The sequence below is a fragment of the Salvelinus alpinus genome, chromosome 11 (assembly GCF_045679555.1).
Source record: "Salvelinus alpinus chromosome 11, SLU_Salpinus.1, whole genome shotgun sequence".
In the NCBI taxonomy this organism is placed as follows: domain Eukaryota; kingdom Metazoa; phylum Chordata; class Actinopteri; order Salmoniformes; family Salmonidae; genus Salvelinus; species Salvelinus alpinus.
In genome coordinates, this window is record NC_092096.1 from 62,493,880 (window position 1) to 62,508,498 (window position 14,619).

A 14,619-nucleotide genomic window follows, 5' to 3' on the forward strand; every position below is an offset into this window, starting at 1 on the left:
GGAGGGAGGGAGAGGAGAGGTGGGGAGGAGGAAGGGGAGAAGAGAGAGAGAGAGAAAGGTCATCTGCCATTGGCCTAAAGAGCCGGGAACCCAGACTTCATCAAAGAAATTGGAAATACAGACATTTTCATCTCAACAGAGAAAAATGTCCTGATGTGTGCTACCTCTATCCCCCTAATAGAATCCCCATACTTTAATGATGACAGCTTCTCCATCAACCATTTCCAGGTACTAGTCTGTGGCGGCCTAAATGCCAGAACTGGACAAGAACCTGACACTCTTAACACACAGGGGGACAAACACCTACCTGACAGCCTTCCCCTCCCAAATATACCCTCCTAGACACTACGGCAAAACAACCAACAACAACAAAAAGATCACAACTCCTGCAGCTCTGTCGCACGCTGGGTTTGTACATAGTCAATGGTAGGCTTTGTGGGGACTCTTACGGTAGGTACACCTATAACTCATCTCTTGGCAGTAGTACTGTAGAATACTTTATCACTGACCTCAACCCAGAGCCACTAAGAGCGTTCACAGTCAGCCCACTGACACCCCTATCAGACCACAGCAAAATCACAGTCTACTTGAACAGAGCAATACTCAATCATGAGGCATCAAAACCAAAAGGAACTGTGTAATATTAAGAAATGCTATAGATGGCAGGTAGTGTAGAAACCTACCAAAAAACTTTTAGGAAACAAATTCCATCCCTTTTAGACAACTTCCTGGACATAACGTTTCACTGTAATAGTGAAGGTAGTAGAAAACCTAAACAGTATATTTGACCTCTAAGCTCCCATATCAAATCAAAAAATTAAGCAGACAACTGAAGAAAATTAACAACAATGACAAATGGTTTGATGAAGAATGCAAAAACCGAAGAATGAAATTGAAGAAACAAACAACACGAAGAGTTTTGGATCCATAACAAAGAACAAAGAACAAAAACATACCTGATCAAAAACAAATCTTAGAATCAACTATTAAAGACTACCAGAACCCACTGGAATCTCCAATTACATTGAATGAACTACAGGACAAAATACAAACTCTCCAACCCAAAAAGGCCTGTGGTGTTTGATGGTATCCTGAATGAAATGATCAAATATACAGACCACACATTCCAATTGACAAACAAACAAACCAAAATAACGGCAAAGACTTCTCATGCTTTGTTGATGTAAAAAAGAAAAAGTTTGACTAAATTTGGCATGAGGGTCTGCTATACAAATTGATGGAAAGCAGTGTTGGGGGACAAACATATAACATTATAAAATCCATGTACACAAAACTAAATTGGCTAAAAACACAAACTTCTTTCTTCGGGGCCGTGGGGTGAGACAGGGATGCAGCTTGAGCCCCACACTCTTCAACATATACAGTGCTTTCGGAAAGTATTCAGACCCCTAGACTTTATCCACATTCTGTTACATTACAGCCTTATTCTAAAATGTATTCAATTGTTTTCTTTCCCTCATCAATCTAGACACAATACCCCATAATGACAAAGCAAAAACAGTTTTGGGGAATTGTTTGCAATTTTTTTATTTTTTTTTACGGAAATCTTACATTTACATAAGTATTCAGACCCTTTACTCAGTACTTTGTTGAAGCACCTTTGGCAGTGATTACAGCCTCGAGTCTTCTTGGGTATGACGCTACAAGCTTGGAACACCTGTATTTGGGGAGTTTCTCCCATTCTTCTCAGCAGATCATCTCAATCTTTGTCAGGTTGGATGGGGAGCGTTGCTGCACAGCTATTTTCAGGTGTCTCCAGAGATGTTTGATCGGGTTTAAGTCCGGGCTCTGGCTGAGCCACTCAAGGACATTCAGAAACCTGTTCCCCGATGCACCTCCTGCGTTGTCTTGGCAGTGTGCTTAGGGTCGTTGGCCTGTTGGAAGGTGAACCTTCACTCCAGCCTGAGGTCCTGAGCGCTCTGGAGTAGGTTTTCATCAAGGATCTCTCTGTACTTTGCTCCTTTCAAGTCTCCCAGTCCCTGCCACAACATGATACTGCCACCACCATAGGGATGGTGCCAGGTTTCTTCCAGATGTGCCGCATTGCATTCAGGCCAAAGAGTTTAATCTTGGTTTCATCAGACCAGAGAATCTTTTTTCTCATGGTCAAAGAGTCTTTAGGTGCCTTTTGGGAAAACTCCAAGCGGTTTGTCATTTGCCTTTTACTGAGGAGTGTATTCCGTCTGGCCACTCTACAATAAAGACCTGATTGGTGGAGTGCTGCAGAGATGGTTGTCCTTCTGGACGGTTCTCCCATCTCCACAGGGGAACTCTAGAACTCTGTCAGAGTGACCATCTGGTACTTGGTCACCTCCCTGACTCCCCCGATTCCTCAGTTTAGTCGGGCGGCCAGCTCTAGGAAGAATCTTGGTTGTTCCAAACCTCTTCCATTTAATAATGATGGAGGCCACTGTGTTCTTGGGACTTTCAATGCTGCAGAAATGTTTTAGTACACTTCCCCAGATCTGTGCCTCGACACATCCTGTCTCTGAGCTCTACGAATAATTCCTTTGACCTCATGGCTTGGTTTTTGCTCTTACATGCACTATCAACTGTGGGACCTTATATAGACAGATGTGAGCCTTTCCAAATCATGTCCAATCAATTTGAATTTACCACAGGTGGACTCCAATCAAGTTGTAGAAACATCTCAAGGATGATCAATTGAAACAGGATGCAGCTGAGCTCAATGTCGAGTCTCATAGCAAAGGGTCTGAATACTTATGTAGATAAGGTATATATATTTTTTTGTTATATATATTTTTTACAAACGTTTAAAAACTGTTTTTGATTTGTCATTATGGGATATTGTGTGTAGATTGAGTATTTTTTAATCAATTTTTTAATAAGACTAACGTAACAAAATGTGGGAAAAGTCAAGGGGTCTGAATACTTTCCGAAGGCACTGTACATCAACGAATTGGCGAGGGCTCTAGAACAGTCTGCAGCATCCGGCCTCATGGTATTCCAAATAAGGTCTAGTTGCCAGGACCACAAATACAAATTCCATCTAGACATCGTTGTCCTAGACAACCCAAAAAACTATACATTCCTCGGCCTAAACATCAGCGCCACGGGTAACTTCCACAAAGCTGTGAACGGTCTGAGAGACAAGGTAAGAAGGGCCTTCTATGCCATCAAAAGGAACATAAATTTCAACATACCAATTAGGATCTAGCTAAAAATACTTGAATCAGTTATAGAACCCATTGCCCTGTATGGTTGTGAGGTCTGGGGTGCGCTCACCAACCAAGAATTCACTAAATAGAATTAACACGAAATTGAGACTCTGCATGCAGATTTCTGCAAAAAAAGATCCTCTGTGTACAATGTAAAACACCAAATAATGCATTCAGAAGAGAATTAGGCCGATACCCATTATCAAAATCCTTTTAAAGAACCGTTCAATTCTACAACCACCTAAAAGGAAGGGATTCCCAAACCTTCCATAACAAAGCCATCACCTCCAGAGAGATGAACCTGGAAAACAGTCCCCTAAGCAAGCTGGTCCTGGGGCTCTGTTCACAAACACAAACAGACCCCACAGAGCCCCAGGACAGCAACACAATTAGACCCAACCAAATCATGAGAAAACTAAATGCTAATTACTTAACACAATGGAAAGAATTAACAAATGAACTGAGCAAACTAGAATGTTATTTGGCCCTAAACAGACAGTACACAGTGGCAGAATACCTGACCACTGTGACTGACCCAAAATTAAGGAGCACTTTGACTATGTATACTCAGTGAGCATAGCCTTGCTATTGAGAGAGGCCGGCGTAGGCAGACATGGCTCTCAAGAGAAGACAGGTTATGTGCACACTGCCCACAAAATGTATGACCATATTAGAGACACATATTTCCCTCAGATTACACAGATCCACAAATAATTCTAAAACAAATCAAATGTCGATCAACTCCCATATCTATTGGGTGAAATACCACAGTGTGACATCACAGCACCAAGATTTGTGACCTGTTGTCACAAGAAAAGGGTAACCAGTGAAGAACAAACACCATTGTAAATACAACCCATGTTTATGTATTTTCCCTTTTGTACTTTAACTATTTGCACATCGATACAACACTGTATATAGACATAATATGACATTTGAAATGTCTCTTTTCCTTTGGAACTGTGTGTAATGTTTACTGTTCATTTTTATTGTTTATTTCACTTTTGTTTATTATATATTTCACTTGCTTTGGCAATGTAAACATATGTTTCCCATGACAATAAAGCCCCTTGAACTGAATTGAGAGGAGGGAGGGGGGGAAAGGAGAGAGGGGAGGGAGGGGTAGGAGAGGGAGAGAGAGAGAGGCAGAAAGAGAATGAGAATGTGAGCAATGGAGAGAGGGAGGGTGGGAGAGAGAGAGAGGGAGAGAGGGAGGGTGGGAGAGAGCGGAAGGGAGAGAGAGAGGGAGAGAGAGGGAGAGCGAGAGGGAGAGAGCAAGACGAGAGGAAGAGAGAGCAAGACGAGAGGAAGAGAGAGCGAGAGGGAGAGGGAGAGCGAGAGGGAGAGCGAGAGGGAGGGATAGAGAGAGCGAGAGGGATAGAGAGAGCGAGAGGGATAGAGAGAGCGAGAGGGATAGAGAGAGCGAGAGGGATAGAGAGAGTGAGAGGGATAGAGAGAGTGAGAGGGATAGAGAGAGCGAGAGTGGGGTAGAGAGAGCGAGAGTGGGGTAGAGAGAGCGAGAGGGGTAGAGAGAGCGAGGGAGAGCGAGAGGGATAGAGAGAGCGAGAGGGAGGGAGAGCGTGAGGGAGGCGAGAGCGCGAGGGAGGGAGAGCGCGAGGGAGGGAGAGCGCGAGGGAGGGAGAGCGCGAGGGAGGGAGAGCGCGAGGGAGGGAGAGCGCGAGGGAGGGAGAGCGAGAGCGAGGGAGAGCGCGAGCGAGGGAGAGCGCGAGCGAGGGAGAGCGCGAGCGAGGGAGAGCGCGAGCGAGGGAGAGCGCGAGCGAGGGAGAGCGCGAGCGAGGGAGAGCGCGAGGGAGGGAGAGCGAGAGGGAGGGAGAGCGAGAGGGAGGGAGAGCGAGAGGGAGAGCGAGCGAGCGAGAGGGAGGGCGAGCGAGAGGGAGGGCGAGCGAAAGGGAGGGGGAGCGAGAGCGAGCGAGGGAGGGATAGAGAGCAAGAGGGAGGGATAGAGAGCAAGAGGGAGGGATAGAGAGCAAGAGGGAGGGATAGAGAGCAAGAGGGAGGGATAGAGAGCAAGAGGGAGGGATAGAGAGGGAGCGAGAGCGAGAGGGAGCGAGAGCGAGAGGGAGAGGGATAGAGAGCGAGAGGGATAGAGAGCGAGAGGGATAGAGAGCGAGAGCGAGAGGGAGAGGGATAGAGAGCGAGAGCGAGAGGGAGAGGGATAGAGAGCGAGAGCGAGAGGGATAGAGAGCGAGAGGGATAGAGAGAGCGAGAGGGAGCGAGAGCAAGAGGGAGCGAGAGCAAGAGGGAGCGAGAGCAAGAGGGAGCGAGAGCAAGAGGGAGCGAGAGCAAGAGGGAGCGAGAGCAAGAGGGAGCGAGAGCAAGAGGGAGCGAGAGCAAGAGGGAGCGAGAGCAAGAGGGAGAGAGGGAGAGCGGGAGAGAGAGCGGGAAGGATAGCGAGCGAGATGGAGAGCGAGGGATAGAGAGCGAGGGGGAGCGAGAGCGAGAGGGAAGGAGAGCGAGAGGGAAGGAGAGCGAGAGAGGGAGCGAGAGAGAGGGAGGGAGAGAGAGAGAGAAGGCGAGGGAGAGATGGAGAAGGAGAGAGAGCAAGAGGGAGAGAGAGCGCAAGAGCGAGAAATGGAGAGCAAGAGCAAGATAGAGAGGGAGAAATGGAGAGCGAGAGATAGCGAGAGGTAGAGCGAGGGAGAGAACGAGGGAGAGAGATAATGAGATGATTAACAAGATGTGTCTCCTTCCCGATCTAATGGTGCAATACTATAACATATATGGTTACAATATCAGTTACACGTGACTGTTGCTACGTAGCCTACGGTTACAATATCAGTTACACGTAACTGTTGCTACGTAGCCTACGGTTGCAATATCAGTTACACGTGACTGTTGCTACGTAGCCTACGGTTGCAATATCAGTTACACGTGACTGTTGCTACGTAGCCTACGGTTGCAATATCAGTTACACGTAACTGTTGCTACGTAGCCTACGGTTGCAATATCAGTTACACGTGACTGTTGCTACGTAGCCTACGGTTGCAATATCAGTTATACGTGACTGTTGCTACGTAGCCTACGGTTACAATATCAGTTATACGTGACTGTTGCTACGCAGCCTACGGTTACAATATCAGTTATTCGTGACTGTTGCTACGCAGCCTACGGTTACAATATCAGTTATACGTGACTGTTGCTACGTAGCCTACGGTTACAATATCAGTTATACGTGACTGTTGCTACGTAGCCTACGGTTACAATATCAGTTATACGTGACTGTTGCTACGTAGCCTACGGTTGCAATATCAGTTATACGTGACTGTTGCTACGTAGCCTACGGTTGCAATATCAGTTATACGTGACTGTTGCTACGTAGCCTACGGTTACAATATCAGTTACATGTGACTGTTGCTACGTAGCCTACGGTTACAATATCAGTTATACGTGACTGTTGCTGCGTAGCCTACGGTTACAATATCAGTTACACGTGACTGTTGCTACGTAGCCTACGGTTACAATATCAGTTACACGTAACTGTTGCTACGTAGCCTACGGTTGCAATATCAGTTACACGTGACTGTTGCTACGTAGCCTACGGTTGCAATATCAGTTATACGTGACTGTTGCTACGTAGCCTACGGTTACAATATCAGTTACACGTAACTGTTGCTACGTAGCCTACGGTTGCAATATCAGTTACACGTGACTGTTGCTACGTAGCCTACGGTTGCAATATCAGTTATACGTGAATGTTGCTACGTAGCCTACGGTTACAATATCAGTTATACGTGACTGTTGCTACGCAGCCTACGGTTACAATATCAGTTATTCGTGACTGTTGCTACGCAGCCTACGGTTACAATATCAGTTATACGTGACTGTTGCTACGTAGCCTACGGTTACAATATCAGTTATACGTGACTGTTGCTACGTAGCCTACGGTTACAATATCAGTTATACGTGACTGTTGCTACGTAGCCTACGGTTGCAATATCAGTTATACGTGACTGTTGCTACGTAGCCTACGGTTGCAATATCAGTTATACGTGACTGTTGCTACGTAGCCTACGGTTACAATATCAGTTACATGTGACTGTTGCTACGTAGCCTACGGTTACAATATCAGTTATACGTGACTGTTGCTGCGTAGCCTACGGTTACAATATCAGTTACACGTGACTGTTGCTACGTAGCCTACGGTTACAATATCAGTTACACGTGACTGTTGCTACGTAGCCTACGGTTACAATATCAGTTACACGTGACTGTTGCTACGTAGCCTACGGTTACAATATCAGTTACACGTGACTGTTGCTACGTAGCCTACGGTTACAATATCAGTTATTCGTGACCGTTGCTATGTAGCCGATGGTTAACAGTTGCTGAGATGCTGGTTTTGTCTCTCACTGGTTTTTGTCCAGTTCTCCAAACTTGCTGAGGTAGGGGAAGTTGTTCCTGATGATCTCAAACTCCTCCCTGGAGATGTGACCGTCCCCGTCCGTGTCAAAGTTCTTGAAGACAGACTGTAACCGAGGAAACACACATCACTACAGCATATCAAAACAGAGTACTACAGTTGTCATGACTGGGACTCGTTGTGATTAATAACAGGGTAGCGGTGAGGATAACTACTATGTTCCAAGTCAATTACATGGCCTCAACAAGATGTAATTAGCCATCAATTGGATGTGAGTTAAACCAGACTAAATGCTGCGCTCACCATTGAGGACAGCATTCAATCTGGTTCAACCAGGCTAGATGTGAGAGTCTTAGCGTAACGTACGTCCACCATCTTCTCTATGTGTTTGTTGATGACCGCAGGGTCGGCTTTGGGCTTCACCGACGCAGCCCACTCGTCAATCATCGATGGCTTGGGGGCAGGAGCAGGGGCGGAGCCGGAGTTCTGCCAAACCAATGAAAAGACGGGAACATAAATCAATGACGTATAAAGCGGAAATTGTTGTCATTTCAGCAAAGATAGTTCTTAGAAGAGAGAGTTCCCAAACGAGAGAGTTCTCCAGAGACTTCCTAGAAGCAATAAAAGGGAAAAGTTGAGAACAACAGTGTTCAAGTCACATGATAAACACGAGGTTTCCTATAAGCTGTACAATAAGAAATCATGTGTTTCCTATAAGCTATAAGAAGAATAGGTTGACTTCCTATACAAGTTGTACGAACACAGAAGAAGTTCAATAAGATATAAGCTGGAAGAACACATTGGCCCCTATTGGCCCCTAGCTCTCACCGCCGGTTTAGCACTGCGTGGCTCTTTCTGTAGAGACAGCTGGTAGATCTCCTCTTCTGTGTGGTACTGGTCCAGAGACACCTGCAAAACATGACAACTTGATTGATATAGCTACTGCATATGGATACCATGACAACAGAGGAGAGAAGGAGAAGAATGCATTGTTTTCCAGAGGATCACAGCTCTCTCTCATATCAAATAAATAATCATGGAATCCTTTTCCTTTTAAGGATCATGAATAAACCTAAAGAAATGTATTGATTGGACGAGGAGGCTTAAAGCCTGAACGGCGAGTTAACATTGGCTCTCCACAGTAAACCGTATTGCCATGGTTTCACAGACGTATTGACTTTTAACTCCATCTTCTAACATCTATCTAAAAGAAGGCTGAAGTTGCATAAACCGTATAAAGCCAGTGAATTATATGATTGAGTATCGACCACTTCTAAGCAAACTTCCACAGGTGTCCTTCAACTCATTCATGACTGTGAACAGAGTCTCTAATTAAAAAAATAAAGCACACAGAGTATATTTTGCAATAAAAAATAACCTGTCCACATTCAGCCCACCAATTATAATTGTAGTCTGTCATAACTTAAATCCTGCTATATGGCAGGTAATTTTGGGGACCCGCTTCCAATTTCAAATATACATCATGGGATAATAGCCCCACCGGTATTGTACACCTGGAATGTGGTAAAAATATTCTAGGTGTGCACAGAAATAGCTAACCTAACACACTGTGATCCAGAATGTTATCGTCACAAAGCTTTCTTATTCAAACACCACACCCCTCAACCATCAATAACAAAATTCAAACCAATAGAAATCTATGACCAAAATACAAGCACTGATTATTGGCTAAATGAAATTCAATTTCATCACAAACTTCAATGTTACCAAATTATAAATATAGATTTCAAAATAGCACAACACCTCGTCAAGATCAAAGAATTCAAACAAACGAAGACATTAACAATGTAAAGACTCTGATCTTAGCCTGGCCATAGAGACAGAACGCCATATAAAAACATGGACGGTCAGACTCTGTGATCTTAGCCTGGCCATAGAGACAGGACAGCCACGCGATCTCCATAGACAAATATTGGCAGTAGAATGGCCCGTACTGAAGAGCTCAGTGACTTTCAACGTGGCACTGTCATAGGATGCCACCTTTCCAACAAAATCAGTTCGTCAACATTTCTGCCCTGCTAGAGCTGCCCCAGTCAACTGTAAGTGCTTTTATTGTGAAGTGGAAATGTCTAGGAGCAACAACAGCTCAGCCGTGAAGTGGTAGGCCAGACAAGCTCACAGAACGGGACCGCCGAGTGTTGAAGCGCGTAAAAAAACGTCTGTCCTCGGTTACAACACTCACTACCAAGTTCCAAACTGCCTCTGAAAGCCACGTCAGCACAATAACTGTTCGCGAGAGCTTCATGAAATGGTTTCCATGGCCGAGCAGCCGCACACAAGCCTAGGAATACCATGTGCAATACCAAGCGTTGGCTGAAGTGGTGAAACGCTCGCTGCCAATGGACTCTGGACCAGTGGAAAAAAGTTCTCTGGAGTGATGATTCACGCTTCACATCTGGCAGTCCGACGGATGAATCTGGGTTTGGCGGATGCCAGGAGAATGCTACCTGTCCCAATGCATAGTGCCAACTGTGAAGTTTGGGGGAGGAGGAATAATGGTCTGGGGCTGTTTTTCATGGTTTGGGCTACGCCCCTTAGTTCCAGTGAAGGGAAATCTTAACACTACAGCATACAATTCTAGACAAGTCTGTCCTTCCAACCTTGTGGCAACAATTTGGGGGAAGGCCCTTTCCTGTTTCAGCATGTCAATGCCCCCGTGCACAAAGCGAGGTCCATACAGAATGGTTTGTCAAGATCGGTGTGGAAGAGCTTGACTGGCCTGCACAGAGCCCTGACCTCAACCCCATCGAACACCTTGAGGATGAATTGGAACGCCGACTGCAAGCCAGGCCTAATCGGCCAACATCAGTGCCCGACCTCACTAATGCGCTTGTGGCTGAATGGAAGCAAGTCCCTGCAGCAATGTTCCAACATCTAGAGGAAAGCCTTCCCAGAAGAGTGGAGGCTGTTATAGCAGCAAAGGGGGGACCAACCCCACATTAATGCCCATGACTTTGGAATGAGATGTTCAACGAGCAGGTACAAAACATTAAGAACAACTGCTCTTTCCATGACAGACTGACCAGGTGAATCCAGGTAAATGCTATGATCCCTTATTGATGTCACTTGTTAAATCCACTTCAATCAGTGTAGATGAAGGGGAGGAGACAGGTTAAATAAGGAATATTAAGCCTTGAGACAATTGAGACATGGATTGTGTATGTGTGCCATTCAGAGGGTGAATGGGCAAGACAACAGATTTAAATTCCTTTGAACAGGGTATGGTAGTAGGTACCAGGCGCACCGGTTTGTGTCAAGAACTGCAACACTGCTGGGTTTTTCACTCTCAACAGTTTCCCGTGTGTATCAAGAATGGTCCGCCACTCAAAGGACATCCAGCCAACTTGACACAACAGTGGGAAGCATTGGAGTCAACATGGGCCAGCATCCCTGTGGAACGCTTTCAACACCATGTGGAGCCCATGCCCTGACAAATTGAGGCTGTTCTGAGGGCCAAAGAGGGGGGGGTGCAACTCAAACAGCGACTGGCAGTATCGATCTCCCTCTAGATAACCGGGCTAATAAAGGAACTTGGCAGGAAATCAACCTTTACATATCCCAATAGGAAGTGGGTGTTAGGTGAGGTTGAATCATGAATGGCAATTAAGAATGTGTGTGAGTGTGTGTGTGTGTGTGTGTGTGTGTGTGTGTGTGTGTGTGTGTGTGTGTGTGTGTGTGTGTGTGTGTGTGTGTGTGTGTGTGAGAGAGACAGAGAGAGAAAGTCTACCCACAGACGTCAGCTCAATGTCTAGATTTGATTTACATTTGGTTGAGTTGTCAACTAACGTGAATTCAACAGGAAATCAACACAAATGTCACCATGTCATTGGATTTAGGTTAAGTGCTGGGTAAAAAAAAAACACTAAATTCCCTTATGTTATGACACATTGTTTTTGGATGTTGAATTGTAATGGAAACAACGTTGATTCAACCAGTTTTGCTGAAAACCAGAAATTGAGAATAGTTTTTCACTGTGCAAGCCAGAGTGCAGTGCACCTTCCGATCTTAGCCAGAAGAAAACACAGGAATCATGAGAGTATTCACTATCATTTTTCACTGGAATGGAAATGACATGGCAGTATCACAGTCTAACGGTATAAAATAAGCTTTATCTTCAGAGGAACAGGAGTGGGAATACATTTGAATAGCAGAAATCTGAATGCCCTTTCGAGGTAGTCATTAGCTATTTCCCAGCGGAACCTATTGGAATTTGCAATTCCTATTAGGCCAACAAGCTCCCTCTCCATCCTTGCACCCCCAACAGGTCACTTTCAATATATTCCCTAATTTTGAGTGACAGTCCTCCTCTTAGCCACACGCCATCATTGATTCCATTCATTTGTGGTAGATTACTATATTATTAGGTCACAGATGTCTCTCTCTTTATCTCTCTCTCTCAAAGGATTAATATGCATTCTTAACTGCCAATTAAGCTCCAACCTCTCATTAACATTTTTCTTGGAAGTCCTTAACATAAGGTAACTCCTGCATACATAACCATATTATTTTATTGTTAATTATGCATATTCTTGTAAGTTCTCTAGTTCACCATGGTAACACGGAATTGCCAGGGATTTGTTGACAGATTATATATCAGTGTGTAAAAAAAGTTATAATTTCTAAACGAATCATCCTCCCTCTGCCATCTTAGGCCAGCAGTTTATCTCAATGACAGTAACCGGGAAAACCCCAGATAAATTATGGTTACATCCAGATGAAATCTGCAACAGATAAATTAATAAATAAACAGACATGGTATAAGAGTAAAGGTTGAATAAATGTCAAATGAAAACGTAGATACAATGATACATGAGAAACACACCACCCACCATTTAGCAGGAATATATGTCAAACACATTTAATACATTTTGAATATGACCACCCCCCCCCCATCTATCTAGCCTGGGACCAGATCTGGTTGTTACTGTTTTGCCAACTCTTATGGTCATTGTCACTGCAAACTTGGCAAGACAGTGGAAACAGATCTGGGACCAGGCTATGTGACACTAACCGTAAGTAGGTTAAGTAGGTCTGTGTTGGCATCGATACTGGGTGGCGTGGTCTGGATCAGCGCCAACTCCTGGAGGATAACATACAGCTGTTGGCTCTTGGCCAGGTTGACCCTGCTCTTGCCCGGGTCGGCCCAGTCGGACAGCGCCACGTGCACGGCGATCAGGTCCTTGAGGTGCACGCCCAGGATAGGAAAACGGAAGCCTGTGCAGTCGGAGAAACGACGTCGGTACTGGCTGTAGTTGCCGCACGATGTCACCAGTTCGATCAGGCTGTTGAACACCTGAGGGGATGGATGGATGAGGGAGGAAGGGTGAAGAGGAAGAGGAAGGATGGGGCATATGTGGGTTAACGTGTGCTAACATTTCTAAATCCTTTCTGTTTTCAGATAGTACTTGTGGTGGTAACACCAGGTTGTTTGTAAAGCGATAGCATGGAGTGTAGATAAGGCATGAGATGTTAGTTCACCTTGTTGGTCTCGTTGCTGATGTGTGACTGGGTGTCTTTGAGGCGAGATATGGAGCTGTTACTGAGCCCCCCCACCACGGCCATCAGAGTGTTGAAGTTCTGAAGCTGGAGCAGTTTCTACGGGAGAGAGAAGATGGAGAGAGATGTACTGTCTTACCCCTCCTACTTTCCTTAGTTTGCTACTGTACCTGAACTCCAAATGATTAACTAGCCCAGACCTACCTGAACTCTAAATGATCAACTAGCCTAGACCTACCTGAACTCCAAATGATTAACTAGCCTAGACCTACCTGAACTCCAAATGATTAACTAGCCTAGACCTACCTGAACTCTAAATGATTAACTAGCCTAGACCTACCTGAACTCCAAATGATTAACTAGCCTAGACCTACCTGAACTCCAAATGATTAACTAGCCTAGACCTACCTGAACTCTAAATGATTAACTAGCCTAGACCTACCTGAACTCCAAATGATTAACTAGCCTAGACCTACCTGAACTCTAAATGATTAACTAGCCTAGACCTACCTGAACTCCAAATGATTAACTAGCCTAGACCTACCTGAACTCCAAATGATTAACTAGCCTAGACCTACCTGAACTCCAAATGATTAACTAGCCTAGACCTACCTGAACTCCAAATGATTAACTAGCCTAGACCTACCTGAACTCCAAATGATTAACTAGCCTAGACCTACCTGAACTCCAAATGATTAACTAGCCTAGACCTACCTGAACTCTAAATGATTAACTAGCCTAGACCTACCTGAACTCCAAATGATTAACAGACAGAAATATTTTAAAATTCAGAGAGAGAGACATGAGGCACTGTGTGTGTGTGTGTGTGTGTGTGTGTGTGTGTGTGTGTGTGTGTGTGTGTGTGTGTGTGTGTGTGTGTGTGTGTGTGTGTGTGTGTGTTTGTGTGTGTGTGTGTGTGTGTGTGTGTGAGCGAGACAGACATGGGAAAAAAAGAGAAGCCAATGTATGGGTGTAAGAGCCAGTGACAACAAGGATTTAAGAGAAACTGAGGAGGAGAAGAGGGAGAAAGATTGATAAGGAGCCAGGAGAAGAGAGAAATCAGAGGGAGAGAGGGGTGGATGAAATTTGAGGCACACAATAAACCAGGAGATAGACACAACAAAAATCCTGGGAAGGTCAAACACACTCAATGAAGCAATAAGAGACACTCCTTGGCTACACTAGACTATTGCAGGGTCTTGTCTAAAAATACCATTGAAACAGTAGGCAGAGCAACGCACATTCTAATCATTGTGTCACAGTTGCAGTAGTACTTTGTGAATGGAGCTCCGCAGGGGCAAAGCCTTGCCCTTCAGCCCACATGACATCCAGTGAAAATCAATGGGGTCGCAGCTGTTTGGGAGGACTGCCAGCGGGCATTATTTGGTTAAGCTCAAATACCCGCTCGGTCGCTCCAATCAATGGGCAAAGCTCTGTGGTAGCCTTTCAGGCTGGAGGCTCTACTAAACTGCTGTATAAAGACCGACTAACAGTGACACTGACTAACAGTGACAGGTATCA

At 45.1% G+C, this 14,619-nt stretch overlaps 1 protein-coding gene across 7 annotated transcripts in view; it reads right to left on the reverse strand.

The window, feature by feature from the left end:
* LOC139534620 (RAS guanyl-releasing protein 2-like) overlaps window positions 1-14,619 on the reverse strand; it is a 61,755-nt gene that overhangs the window by 15,482 nt on the left and 31,654 nt on the right. For 6 of the 7 annotated variants that reach the window (XM_071333892.1, XM_071333891.1, XM_071333889.1 and 3 more), the window contains 5 exons: window positions 13,081-13,197; window positions 12,614-12,895; window positions 8,410-8,490; window positions 7,948-8,067; window positions 7,572-7,687 (listed from right to left, as the gene is read on the reverse strand). In XM_071333892.1, coding sequence (XP_071189993.1) covers window positions 7,572-7,687; window positions 7,948-8,067; window positions 8,410-8,490; window positions 12,614-12,895; window positions 13,081-13,197 — 716 coding nt within the window. Of the gene's footprint in view, window positions 1-4; window positions 4,276-7,571; window positions 7,688-7,947; window positions 8,068-8,409; window positions 8,491-12,613; window positions 12,896-13,080; window positions 13,198-14,619 lie in introns of those variants that run through there. The other variant, XM_071333894.1, reaches the window with a different exon arrangement.